This window comes from Nerophis lumbriciformis, linkage group LG27 (assembly GCF_033978685.3).
Source record: "Nerophis lumbriciformis linkage group LG27, RoL_Nlum_v2.1, whole genome shotgun sequence".
Lineage (NCBI taxonomy): Eukaryota > Metazoa > Chordata > Actinopteri > Syngnathiformes > Syngnathidae > Nerophis > Nerophis lumbriciformis.
In genome coordinates this window covers 29,595,334-29,609,469 of record NC_084574.2, presented here as the reverse complement: position 1 = coordinate 29,609,469, position 14,136 = coordinate 29,595,334, and the positions used below count along the sequence as shown (strand labels likewise).

The 14,136-nt window shown below is 40.0% G+C and overlaps 2 protein-coding genes across 5 annotated transcripts in view; both read left to right on the top strand.

The window, feature by feature from the left end:
* Nucleotides 1-4,247, top strand: part of rgs12b (regulator of G protein signaling 12b) — a 137,566-nt gene extending 133,319 nt beyond the window's left edge. For both annotated transcript variants that reach the window (XM_061988201.2, XM_061988200.2), the window contains exon 20: nt 3,224-4,247. In XM_061988201.2, the coding sequence (XP_061844185.1) occupies nt 3,224-3,642 (419 nt within the window). In that variant the 3' untranslated portion in view covers nt 3,643-4,247. The remainder of the gene's footprint in view (nt 1-3,223) is intronic.
* Nucleotides 4,248-5,560: 1,313 nt separating this feature from the next.
* The window catches only part of dok7b (docking protein 7b), a 51,456-nt gene continuing 42,880 nt past the window's right edge, over nt 5,561-14,136 (top strand). For 2 of the 3 annotated variants that reach the window (XM_061988205.1, XM_061988204.1), the window contains exons 1-5: nt 5,561-5,957; nt 6,053-6,098; nt 8,929-9,011; nt 9,239-9,389; nt 13,028-13,228. In XM_061988205.1, the coding sequence (XP_061844189.1) occupies nt 5,904-5,957; nt 6,053-6,098; nt 8,929-9,011; nt 9,239-9,389; nt 13,028-13,228 (535 nt within the window). In that variant the 5' untranslated portion in view covers nt 5,561-5,903. Of the gene's footprint in view, nt 5,958-6,052; nt 6,099-8,928; nt 9,012-9,238; nt 9,390-13,027; nt 13,233-14,136 lie in introns of those variants that run through there. The other variant, XM_061988206.1, reaches the window with a different exon arrangement.

Below are 14,136 nucleotides of genomic sequence, written 5' to 3'. Positions count from 1 at the left end.
CCAGTGCCAACTTTTTTGCTGGCTTTAAATTCTAAGTTAATGATTATTTGCAAAAAAAAAAAAAAGTTTCTCAGTTCAAACATTAAATATCTTGTCTTTGCAGTCTATTCAATTGAATATAAGTTGAAAAGGATTAGCAAATCATTGTATTCTGTTTTTATTAACGAATTACACAACGTGCCACCTTCACTGGTTTTGGGTTTTGTACTTTGGAAAATGGACTTTTTCAGTATTTCCTTCTCCGTGAAACACACCATCAGCAGCTTCTCCATGTTTTCATGGATAAATGTCTGCCGTTTAAATATTATTTTATCATCCTTGGCAGGCGTTAGACACATTCTGCTTCAGTAAGGTTTATTTATTTCTTACAGACATCATTTTGTTATTCTTTCTTTTGTTAATATCAGAGTCCGTTCTGCAAAAAGGTCATCACTACAAGCGTTTTCAACATCTATCCACCCAATACCCATTTATAATTGCATACCAACCTACCAACAGGTGGACATTTATAAAGAAGGAATCTTTAAATCCACCAAATCAGTCTCGATATCCTATTATTCAAATTTGATTAAAAAGTTGCATCTTGAAGATTTGCGATAATCCCATCATACATAAAGAGGTGAAGACCAAAATGATGCGACTAATGCGAAATCCTCAGCCATGAGGGGTGTGCTAAATATACTGAGCATAACGCAGCAATATATTTTGCTTAAAACACGTTTGGTGCAGACGAGCAGTGATGTGCTCCAATTGCTTCACCAAGTTAGCTCGACACTGGGTCATGTTTTGGATGATTTATTTCTTTATTCAGTGAATATCACCTGCTTCTTCTTCACAACGCTGTTCTTCACACTCACTTTTTTTTACTTTCCGTGCTCGGAAACACAAAGTTATGTCCACCACTAGTTGTGGCGGGGATGCTTGTAACTCAAATTTGTGCTTGCAAATTAAAGCCTAACAAAATTATCTCAAAACACTCTTGAGTTGAGGCACCAACTTTATCGGGTGCATCTACAAAAGCTGTTTAATTCCAAGTGCATCGTACTGAGTGGTGTTTCTCATATTTCGCTCTAAGTACAAAACCCAAAACCAGTGAAGTTGGCACGTTGTGTAATTCGTAAATAAAAACAGAATACAATGATTTACAAATCCCTTTCAACTTATATTCAATTGAATAGACTGCAAAGACAAGATATTTAATGTTCGAACTGAGAAACTTAATTTTTTTTTGCAAATAATCATTAACTTAGAATTTAATGGCAGCAACACATTGCAAAAAAATTGTCACAGGAGCATTTTTACCACTGTGTTACATGGCCTTTCCTTTTAACAACACTCAGTAAACGTTTGGGAACTGAGGAGACCAATTTTTTAAGCTTTTCAGGTGGAATTATTTCCCATTCTTGCTTGATGTACAGCTTAAATTGTTCAACAGTCCGGGGTCTCCGTTGTGGTATTTTAGGCTTCATATTGCGCAGCACATTTTCAATGGGAGACAGGTCTGGACTACAGGCAGGCCAGTCTAGTACACGCATTTTTTTTTTACTATGAAGCCACGCTGTTGTAACACGTGGCTTGGCATTGTCTTACTGAAATAAGCAGGGGTGTCCATGATAATGTTGCTTGGATGACAACATATGTTGCTCCAAAACCTGTATGTACCTTTCAGCATTAATGGTGCCTTCACTGATGTGTAAGTTACCCATGTCTTGGGCACTAATACACCCCCATACCATCACAGATGCTGGCTTTTCAACTTTGCGCCTCCAACAATCCGGATGGTTCTTTTCCTTTTTGTTTCAGAGGACACGACGTCCACAGTTTCCAAAAACAATTGGAAGTGTGGACTCGTCAGACCACACTTTTCCACTTTGCATCAGTCCATCTTAGATGAGCTCGGGCCCGGCGTTTCTGGGTGTTGTTGATAAATGGCTTTCGCTTTGCATAGTAGAGTTTTAACTTGCACTTACAGATGTAGCCACAAACTGTAGTTACTGACAGTGGTTTTCTGAAGTGTTCCTGAGCCCATGTGGTGATATCCTTTACATACGTATGTCGCTTTTTGATGCAGTACTGAGGGATCGAAGGTCCGTAATATCATCGCTTACGTGCAGTGATTTCTCCAGATTCTCTGAACCTTTTGATGATATTACGGACCGTAGATGGTGAAATCCCTAAATTCCTTGCAATAGCTTGTTGAGAAATATTGTTCTTGAAGTGCCACTGTTCGACAATTTGCTCACGCATTTGTTCACAAAGTGGTGACGCTCGCCCCATCCTTGTTTGTGAATGACTGAGCATTAGGCCACCTACTCAGTGGCCTAGTGGTTAGAGTGTCCGCCCTGAGATCGGTAGGTTGTGAGTTCAAATCCCGGCCGAGTCATACCAAAGACTATAAAAATGGGACCCATTACCTCCCTGCTTGGCACTCGGCATCAAGGGTTGGAATTGGGGGTTAAATCACCAAAAATGATTCCCGGGCGCGGCCACCGCTGCTGCCCACTGCTCCCCTCACCTCCCAGGGGGTGATCAAGGGTGATGGGTCAAATGCAGAGAATAATCTCGCCACACCTAGTGTGTGTGTGTGACAATCATTGGTACTTTAACTTTTTTAACTTTATTTCATGGAAGCTGCTTTTATACCCAGTCATGGCACCCACCTGTTACCAATTAGCCTGTTCACCTGCGATGAGCATCCCTCAACTTTCTCAGTCTTTTTTGCCACTTGTGCCAGCTTTTTTGAAACATGTTGCAGGCATCAAATTCCAAATGAGGTAATATTTGCAAAAAATAACAACGTTTTCCAGTTCGAACATTAAGTATCTTGTCTTTGCAGTCTATTCAACTGAGTATAGGTTGAAAAGGATTTGCAAATCACTGTATTCTGTTTTTATTTACACATTACACAACGTGTCAACTTCACTGGTTTTGGGGTTTTTAAAAGAAAAAGTCCTGCAAAAACACACACACAGCAAATAATATTACTAGAAGGTGGGGTGAATGTATAGTTTAATTAATAGAAAATAAGACTGAATGTGTGTATTTTTTACACAGCTCTTGTGTCGGAACATGAACATGTAGGTAAACTAATGCGATCGCATACAAAAAGGTCGATGATAAAGTTTGCATGGGTTTGCAGTGGTTTGATGTTATTGTCCTTCCATCGTTTTTTTTTTTTTTTTTTTTTTTTTTTTTTTTTACATAGCAGCCTCTGTCTCCTCAGGTAAGGACAGAGACAGGTGGAGAGGGAGGGAAAGAAGAGACCGCGTTAAAGTTGTCAGCAGAACCGCATCCAACCCAGCACCTCCCCCTCCATCCCCTCCCCCTGCCCCGCCTCGGCCTCCTCTCCGCTCACGCCGCAAATCCAAGTCGCCCTCATCCCGCTCCAACCGCAGACTTACAAAGCAAGCTTTGGATGTTGACAAAGTCCAAAGCTCTGGGTCCCGAGATCCCCGGGGATCCGAACGAGACAAGAAGTGGGAGGACGTGGCCTCGGAGCTGCGTTGCCGTGGCAGCAGGATGAGGTCGGCCGTGTACCAGACGTCGGACCTTCCCTCCATGGTGAAAGCTAAGAGACAGTTGGAGGAGAATGGAGGCAAAGGTCACACAGAGCGAAGCAAACTGAAAGCAACATTTGTGTGAGGAGTCCACCTACTCACTGCTCTCTTCCTGACTCCAACACTCAGACTCTGAAGCAGCTTGTTAGCCTCTTAATCATATGCTCTATAGTCCACTTCAACTCACTTGTGAGCAAAATAAATTATACACTCAGCAAAGTTGGCATTTGGGAAAAAGTCCTAAAAGAACAATGAATCTGACAAATGTCTTTAACGGCTTTATCCTACTATTATAAAGTGGAACCCCCCAACGTCTCCTACTGGAAATGATAGAAACCGGCTGGCCCAAAACAAATTTTTTTTGTGTGAATTATATTTATTTATATAGCGCTTTTCTCTAGTGACTCAAAGCGCTTTACATTGTGAAACACAACATCTAAGTTACATTTTTAAACCAGAGTGGGTGGCACTGGGAGCAGGTGGGTAAAGTGTCTTGCCCAAGGACATAACGGCAGTGACTAGGTTGGCAGAAGCGGAAATCAAACCTGGAACCCTCAAGTTGCCGGCACGGCCACTCTACCAGCCGAGCAAAACAACACAATTTTAACATGTAATATGCCTTTGAAAGAGAAATACTAACTTTTATATGATAAATATTGCATAAAAAATAAAATATAATGTACTACCGACAACTATAGTAGTTTTATGAAGGAGTGGAAAGACATTCATTTTATGTTAATTAAGGTTTATATAGAAGCATTTAAGTCCCATCTTAAAACTCATTTGTATACTCTAGCCTTTAAATAGCCCCCCTGTTAGACCAGTTGATCTGCCGTTTCTTTTCTTTTCTCCTCTGCTCCCCTTTTCCTTGAGGGGCGGGGGTGCACAGGTCCGGTGGCCATGGATGAAGTGCTGGCTGTCCAGAGTCGGGACCCGGGGTGGACCGCTCGCCTGTGCATCGGCAGGGAACATCTCTGCGCTGCTGACCCGTCTCCGCTCGGGATGGTGTCCTGCTGGCCCCACTATGGACTGGACTCTTACTATTATGTTGGATCCACTATGGACTGGACTCTCACAATATTATGTCAGACCCACTCGACATCCATTGCTTTCGGTCTCCCCTAGAGGGGGGGGGGGTTACCCACATATGCGGTCCTCTCCAAGGTTTCTCATAGTCATTCACATCGACGTCCCACTGGGGTGAGTTTTTCCTTGCCCGTATGTGGGCTTTGTACCGAGGATGTCGTTGTGACACTTGTGATTTAGGGCTATATAAATAAAGATTGATTGATTGATTGATTGATATCATTTTTGTTCTGGTGTGTTTCCTGGTGTGTAGAATAATGCTAAAAATAATCACAATATAGCAACGTTTTTTTTATGGTTATTTTGTTCGAGAAAAACTTTAGCATTAGTGCACATGCTCAGTAGCGTTTTTCCGGGTAGCTCATTTTAGGGCTATATAAATAAAGATTTTAGGGCTATATAAATAAAGATTGATTGATTGATTGATTGATATCATTTTTGTTCTGGTGTGTTTCCTGGTGTGTAGAATAATGCTAAAAATAATCACAATATAGCAACGTTTTTTTTATGGTTATTTTGTTCGAGAAAAACTTTAGCATTAGTGCACATGCTCAGTAGCGTTTTTCCGGGTAGCTCATTTTAGGGCTATATAAATAAAGATTTTAGGGCTATATAAATAAAGATTGATTGATTGATTGATTGATATCATTTTTGTTCTGGTGTGTTTCCTGGTGTGTAGAATAATGCTAAAAATAATCACAATATAGCAACGTTTTTTTTATGGTTATTTTGTTCGAGAAAAACTTTAGCATTAGTGCACATGCTCAGTAGCGTTTTTCCGGGTAGCTCATTTTTTTCCAGAACACCGCCGGAACCCCAAAGTAAGCATGGAAATAGTTTCGGTGACAGAGTTGTGTGTTTTTCTGTCTGGGTGCTATTTTAGTTTTTTTTTAATCCAACATGTTGATGAAATAACGTTTAACCAGTCTCTCTATCGAGGGTTTAACGAGTGTTAAGGCCATAAATCCCCGTCTAACACCCGGCTGGAGGCCAGACTTAAAGTACCTGGTGAGATAAGTGTCATTTAATGCAGTTTTAATCTAATTAGCTGTAATATAAACATTAAGTACGCAGGATGGCAACTGTACTAACTTGGCTGGCTGGGGGGGGGAAGTACTGTACTGTACCGCTTGCTCAGCTCAGGCTATTTTTGAAAAAAGACCGGCCCCCTTGTCTATAGACTGGAGGGGGGGTGTTGGTCATGGTGGCGGGGCCGAGCCAGGCACTCACACGCAGCTGCTCGCATAACCATGTCAGAAGATGACGGATACAATTGTCGCGGAGGGACAAGTCAAGTTTAGAGATGGAAAAAAGGTGAAGTTTACGTTTTATTTTTCAACTTCATAATCTATTTTCGAAATATATGTTTTTTTGAATAAAATATTTTTTTTTTGTATCGACATACACAGTGGAAGACTCGGTGGGTCGTCATTCGGAAGCCGTCTCCAGTCGCAGGTATGTTGCATTGTATATTCCACCTGTCTGACTCTATGTAAGTGTCCTAACCTTATTACTTTACCTTTAGAATAAGGTGCCGTTTGTGCGTCAACACGTTGCGCAATACAGCCTTATTATTTTAATACCATGGACAAAATAACCACGCGAGTGGAGGCAAAAGTTAGACATTTTTCAGTTCAGTTTCAGTTTATTTCCAACATGCATACGATACAATGTGATCCATCACACAATTCCAGTTGTTCCATTACATCCCGTCCTCCGAAAAGGAGTAGGAGGAAGCATAGCTTATTTAATTCTACCCCTTTTCCAGCGGTGTGCCGTCAGGGCCAGCAGGGCCTTCTCTACTGGCCTAACGTAACCAGAAATCATGATCATAATTAAAGATGAAATTATTTTTTAATTTACTTTCCCTAAATACCTAAAATTATTCATATTCTTTTCATGTCATATTATGCACGTTCCAGTGCTGCTGTTTTTAGTTTTAGTTTGTATCCAATCAGAATTCAGCTAGTTTATGTTGCCATGCAGTACGGAATCTGCCAGACGCCTTCAGAATCAACAATACGGGCGTCCGTGCACTTTAAGTGAATGGGGACATACAGTTGATAGACAATTGCGATAGCCAATCAGATCACAAGTTGTTGTTAGTAAGGCCTTCTAGATCAGTGGTCCCCAACCACCAAAAAAAAAATAAAAAAAATACAATACAAAATACACCCCCGCTACCACGAAACCCCCCCCACCCCCCCCACACACACCTTGTAGCGTCCCGGAAGAGTTAGTGCTGCAAAGGGTTCTGGGTATTTGTTCTGTTGTGTTTATGTTGTGTTACGGTGCGGATATTCTCCCGAAATGTGTTTGTCATTCTTGTTCGGTGTGGATTCACAGTGTGGCGCATATTTCTAACGCTGTTGATGAAGTATGCCTTGCATTCAATCGTGTGTGCGTGCTGAAGCCGCACATATTATGTGACTGGGCCAGCACTCGTTGGACTGGATGAAAAGCAGACGTGACGAGTTTCGGGAAGGCCGCTGAAGTTTGGAAGACTCCAGGGAGGGTTGGCAAGTATTAGAATTAGCGGTGAATGCGGTGTTACCGTGGCACCGCCACAATATATAATCGGCGGGCCAGCTTTAGTGTTAATTTGATATCGCCTCAATGGCCAAGTGAAATTACACGGCGGACCAAATTTGGCCCACGGGCCAGAGTTTGACACACATGTCCTAGATGGTCTCACGTTGAACGTGACATTTCCGCTTCCTGTGATTGGATACTCATCGGGACCGTTAGCGGATCAATTTGAGAACACATAGAGTTGAGAGACAGTTGCGATAGCCAATCAGATCACAAGTTGTTGACAGTAGCTGTTCTGTTACAACTAAAAGTTGTAAACTTTTGTTGTTAAAGTGTGTCATGCTTGTCATTTAATTAACATTGTTACATGTGTATTTGTCGCCATCATGTGGTCAGGGGCAGTTAATATATCTTTGAGAAGTGTGTACTTTGAATTAAACTTTATTGACCGGAAGTTCCATAAGCCAAGCAGATACATTTACGGTATATGTTTTAATTGCTGATGCGTTATAATTTATTTTTAAGTGCGCCAGAGAACCTGTTTTTTTATACTCTTGATGTGATTCAATGCACAGTAGGGCGTAAATGTGTTCCTGTATAGTATTTCTCCAGCAATGATCATGTGGTGAAATCAATTTTGGTATTTTGAGAGGTAATCATTGAAGTCAAAGATCACTGAAAGCCTAGGTGGGAAACGCACAGCCCACCATAGCAATTTTATCCAATTTCCATGTTCTCTGTAACAGAACAGTGAACAAATAAATAATAAATAAATAATATACCATAGTAAGCATACAAATATTAAATAACATAAATAATCTTTGTCTCAATTAAAAAAAAAAAAAAGGAAAAAAAAGAGTTGAAGATGTTAATCATAATTCTTGTTCTGTGTACTTTGTGAACACTTGTAGTTTAAACTGAATCATAATGGTGCTTTGTTTGATTTATTTGGTTAATCTGTTCCATAATTTAATTCCACATACTGATATACTGAAGGTCTGAAGTGTTGTAAGTGCGTACAAATGTCTTAAATTACATTTTTCTCTAAGATTATATTTCTCCTCTTTTGTTGAAGAATTGTTGTACATTCTTGGGTAGCAGATTATAGTTTGCTTTGTGTATAATTTTAGCTGTTTGCAAATTCACTATGTCGTGAAATTTCAGTATTTTTGATTCAATAAATAAAGGGCTTGTATGTTCTCTATATCCAACATTATGTATTATTCTAACTGATCTTTTTTGTAATACCGTTAATGAATGAAGTGTACTTTTGTAGTTATTTCCCCAAGTGTACATAAATATGATTGGCACATGTGACATGGGACTTCCTGTTTTATCGTTGCCAGAGATGTGAACGGTTATTCCCAAGGGTCGTGAATAAAAGTACAGTTAGCAGCACATCGTGTGTTGGCTCAACTTATTGTCCAAGGTACGAAACAAGGCAGTGAGTTAGAAAATAAAGTGCCACTGCAGATCTTACATAGGCTTATGCTCATGTTTTTTATTTTAAAAAGAGGTAAATGTGGTTGGAGTGACGTTATGTCTGTGTATGTCTGTGTCTGTGATTTTCATTCTCAGCTGTGCCAATGGATCAGCTCATTGTTTTAGGGCCCGGTATGGCAGCTGTTCCATGGACACATAGCACAAATGAAACAACAGTGTCTGTTTGATGCTATTAGCCACAAAATGACTTTAAAGCGTGCTGAAGTGTAAAGCTTATCACTGTGTGTGTGTGTGTGTGAATGTACCCCAGATTGTCTGTCTGTGCTGGCCTATAAAGAGAGAAAAGCCAAGGAGCGAGCAGGCCACAAGGATCGTCTCGGTGTGACGTTGGAGGTACACATTTGGTCTTTAATGCAGATTTTTATAACAGCTCACTGGTGAAACTTTTAAGGATTTCTTGCACTCACACTGTGCATGTAGAATTGACCACGTAACACAGTGTGACGGCATACACCTCTGCATAATCAAATATTTCCAATATGAGCTCTGTCAAAAATCGAAGAGATCAATAATGTGCTACTGCAAACTACCAGCATAATAATACGCATATTGGTTGTTAGGGCATCTTTGGTGTGGAACCTGGGCCTGGCTATGATGGAGTCAGCTACACTCTCTCCATACTCTGCCAAGCACACACTCTGGTGCTGGGCTTCCACAGTCGAGAAGCTCTCCATGCCTGGGACGCCCGCGTACGCTACAGCCTGGGAGAAGGCAAGTTTTTGGAAAAGGCTTTAAATTGGAAGGCTATCATGACTTACAAGTAGGGAGGGATGTGCCAATCTAACGGCTACCGATCAGTATCGGACGATTTTTCGTGCAAAAGTATGTGATTGACATTGCAGAGTAATGGTTTTTATTGCCTATTACAAACACCAACCCCAATCGTCTGACACCGCATTAGGGATGTCCCGATCCAGGTTTTTGCACTTCCGATCCGATACCGATATTGTTTTTGCATTTCCGATCCGATAACGATACTGACCGATACTGGCCTATCCGAGCATGTATTAAAGTTTAAAGTTATTTAGCCTACTTAGTTGTCAGAATAATGTTGAAAAGGGTTTTAGTACTCTTGATAACAACTAGCCAGCTGAATTAAGGGAGTTTGAATAATACACAATGGTTGGTAACAAGAAACTGACCTGTTTATTCAAGGATAAACACAAAATAGACAAAATTATACATGACAAACAGAAATGGCATCATTGAACTAGGGCTGGGCGATATGGCCTTTTTTTAATATTGCGATATTTTAAGGCCATATTGCGATACACGATATATATCTCGATATTTTGCCTTAGCCTTGAATGAACACTTGATGCATATAATCACAGCAGTATGATGATTCTATGTGTTTTGATTGATTCATTGAGACTTTTATTAGTAGGTTGCACAGTGAAGTACGTATTCCGTACAATTGACCACTAAATGGTAACACCCCAATAAGTTTTTCAACTTGTTTAAGTCGGGGTCCACTTAAATTGATTCATGATACAGATATATACTATCAGATATATACTATCATCATAATACAGTCATCACACAAGATAATCACATTGAATTATTTACATTATTTATAATCCAGGGTGTGGAGGGGGGCGCCTGATGTAAGTGTCAAAAAGACAGCCAAAAGAGTTTGATATGAGAATAAATCTAAAGTTAAAATATAGGGTAGAAATGCACCCATTTGCAGGAAATGTAGTCTTGATTTTCAAAATGTTCTTTCAAGGCTTGCATGTCTACATTAAAACATTCTTCTTCATACTGCATTAATATATGCTACTTTTAAACTTTCATGCAGAGAAGGAAATCACAACTAAAAAAAATCACTAATTTTTTCATACGGTGTTGATGTGGAAATTTTTGCCTCTGCATTTTGATGGTGTGGACGTGTGGCACCGAATGGAGATAAGCGTCTCGACAGACGTCACAATATTTGAACAATGATGACGAAAACTGTTTTCTCTGTCGTGTCCGTGTGTCGAAAATTGTTATGCGCTTATTTTTTTATTTGATTTTGTGCGTGGCATAGATTTGCCGTGCGCAGAGGACGCTTGAGCAGGCGCGCACCTTAGCGACTGCGCTAGCTTCACAGCTAACGTTAACCATGCCGCTACCTCGCTCTCTGCTGGGAGAGGACGTATACGTATGTGACGTATGACGTGACAGTATGTGACGTGTGTAAGAAGGTGCGCTCGCTGTCTGTGAGAGGGAGACACAGGAAAGAGTGAAAAGAGCCTGTCGTGTAATGCCAGCAGCTAAAAGCAACTGCGTGAGAATTGTGGATGTGTTGAAGGTGTGCTGGAAAATGCGGAACGGAAATTACGGAGCAGCAGAAAAGTGGAATGAATTATTTAAATAGGTGCGTTGGAAAACACGGACCGGAGTTTTTTTTAAAACTGGATCTGGATCGGCATTTTCCCATGCCTTGCCGATACGCAATTTTTGGCAAATATCGGCAGCCGATCCGATCCAAATATCGGATTGGGACATCCCTACACCGCATTTATTTTAGTCCCCCAGCTGACAAGCGGCTAGCAGCAAAATATGTGTCTCCATTAGGGATTATACCAATAAACACTATTTTTTGGTATCAGTTCCTAAATGAGTCGGTCCAGGGGGACCGTTAAGATTATGAACAAATTATATTGCGATCTGTATTTTTTTTGGACCATCATAATAATGACACACGCGGCTGTCACGTTAACTTAGGTGTTGCGAGGATCTGATAATCAGCTTGGAATGATCACAAATAAGGAAGCAACTCCACATAAAAGTTTGTAACGCAACATTTCCTCTACAAAAGTCCCTCAAATTCCCGCACGTTGATAAAAGTTTCAGTTTCAAAGTATTGCGCTTTCCTCATGTGTCACGACCGCCGCTACCACGCTTCACTACTATCCTTTTAGCAATCCAGTAATCCATAGGCAAATATTAATCCACTCAAAATAGTAATACAATAGTCCATAAAGTTGCTTGGAAGGAAAATGGCGGCCGCTCACGGGTCTCTTGTCGCCATCTGACGTCACTCCATAGCACTGCGTTTGCGTAGCATTATTAAAACACACCTTGCTTAAATGCACACCTATCCAACATGCTAATTGTTTGTTTTGATTATATGATACATTTGATATGAAATATCATGTAAAAGTGTGTGCTCGGCACATGAATGCCACACATGAATAATATTTAATTGTAACCAATAGAAACACAGTGATGAATCTGTGTGGTCTTTACAAGATAATGTCATAACACCTGCATTGCACCTTGCAATTTAAACATAGTTGACTTGCTAAAGACTTAAAACCCAGGTGTTGCTAAAATACTTTTCTGCTGTGAGGTATTGCAATATGTTGGTGGTGTACAACCACCAACTAATACAAATGGAAATAAAACATGGTTTTCATATCTTTATGTACACCAATTACATATAGTACCAATAAAAGTACCGATGGATACCGGTATCAATAAGTAATATATTGATATTGGTATAAATAAAATCCTAACAATATACATCGCTCGTCTCTATACACAGTGTGGAGCTGCTCCTCTTAGCTAATGATGATCACCTCCATCATGGCAAATAAACTGCATTTCTTTGTATCTTAAGTGTCATTATCAGGTACTAATATCACTGGAAGATGAGGCTAAACATGTTTCACTCCTAGCAAGAGCAAGCTAGGAGCAAGCATTTTGATAGCTAAAACTACTAAATCAGCTGTAAACAACACCAATAAATGAGTGCTTAGTAAAGTATAAGAGGTTTAAGAAGTTGCAGCAGAAAGTAAGCAGATATTAACAGGAAATTAACAAGTAGATTATTAAGAGTTAGAGAGTGGATAATATAACAACGAGCATTGTCACAGTCAGTACACAAGTTGGATTGATCCATAAATTGGTGGTGTTGATACCAAGGGTAGTATCAGGGTATGATTGATACTAAAGTGATTAAGTTATTAGTTTATTATAACTATTTGCTGTTGTTTTGTTAATGTTTACAACCTCTGGGAATAATTTCCTGGGTACAATATAATTTTGAGGGCAAAACCCAAAATATTTAATTGAGTTGTACACTTATTGTGAGCGTTTAACTTTGTTTTGCTAAATTAATTGTATGTAACAAAATAGAATAAGAAACTTGTTTAAATATTGATGTAATCGGTATCATTATATTGATATTGGCAGATCTCACACATAATTGCTCCCTATCAAAATCGGCTGAATAAAGCCCTGACTGTAGCATCCCAATTTACAAGTTTTGCACATCTTTCTATAGGGATGTCATCTTGTGTTACGGTTGTTTCTTTCCTCTTCCAGTGTAACTGTCTTTCTGTGTTGTCACCCTCTAGTCCACAGATTCAGTGTCAATGTGGAACCAGGTACTAAAGTGGAGAGGGGCCCCGCTTCTCTCCACCTGTGCAACAACCTACTGGCCCTCACCAGAGGTCTGCCTCCTGTCATCATTGGGCACTGGAAGTTGTCTACATTGCGTAGATATGGTGCTGTGCCGAATGGCTTCGTGTTCGAGGGCGGGACTCGTTGCGGATACTGTGAGTAAGACCTAACTTTTGGACGATTGATATATGATTACAGTGTTCTAACTACCCAGTATGTCACCTATGTTTTGTACAGTGCTTTGTAATTTTATCTGTGAAAAGCACTTTATAAATAAAATGTACTTACCTACTTACTTACTCACTTGCACCAACGCACGCATTCACCGCACTTTGCCAGTGATGCATTTACGGCCACACAAAAAGTCGGATAACTCCAACACCAAAGTGTCAATTCCAGATCGTTACACTATGAATCCCCAAACAGATGTGCTTATTCTACTGTCATTTATTAAGAATGTTAATTTGTCGTATGAATATTAATCATGGAATGCTGTTACTAGATTACAGAAATGCTAATAAAAAGATATATTAAGCGGAACTAAATGTGATCTCTGAAAGGGGAATAAATTATTTCCAAAGCTGGACACCCACCTAGACATAAGACACTATAGCACACAGCTCATAAAAAACGAGATTGTATTTGTTATATTCATTTAAGTGGGCCAAATCACTTATTAGGAAAAAAAATTCATGAAAATGACAGCTGTCATTTGATTATCAAAATAAAACATTTAACTTGTTATTAAGTCAGCTTTGGGACAGGTGTGCTGCTGGTGTGGCCATAGTGTGCACGTCTGATGTGCTCCACTGAATGCTTAGGGAGTTTTTGTATTTGCTCGCACACATGAACAATTAGAGGGAACATTGCTTGGGGGTGCATTTTGGTGGCATTTAGTATGTGACCTGCAAACTTCATCCCACGTGTTTGTTTCTTGGCTGAGTGGATGTGTTTTAGTTTTTTGTATACATTTATGTTGGTGGTGTGGTCAGTGTATATGCTCTTCAAGATTTGTCGTAGACAACGTTGTTGGCAGGCATCCAGCGTTTTCCTCATTCTTACT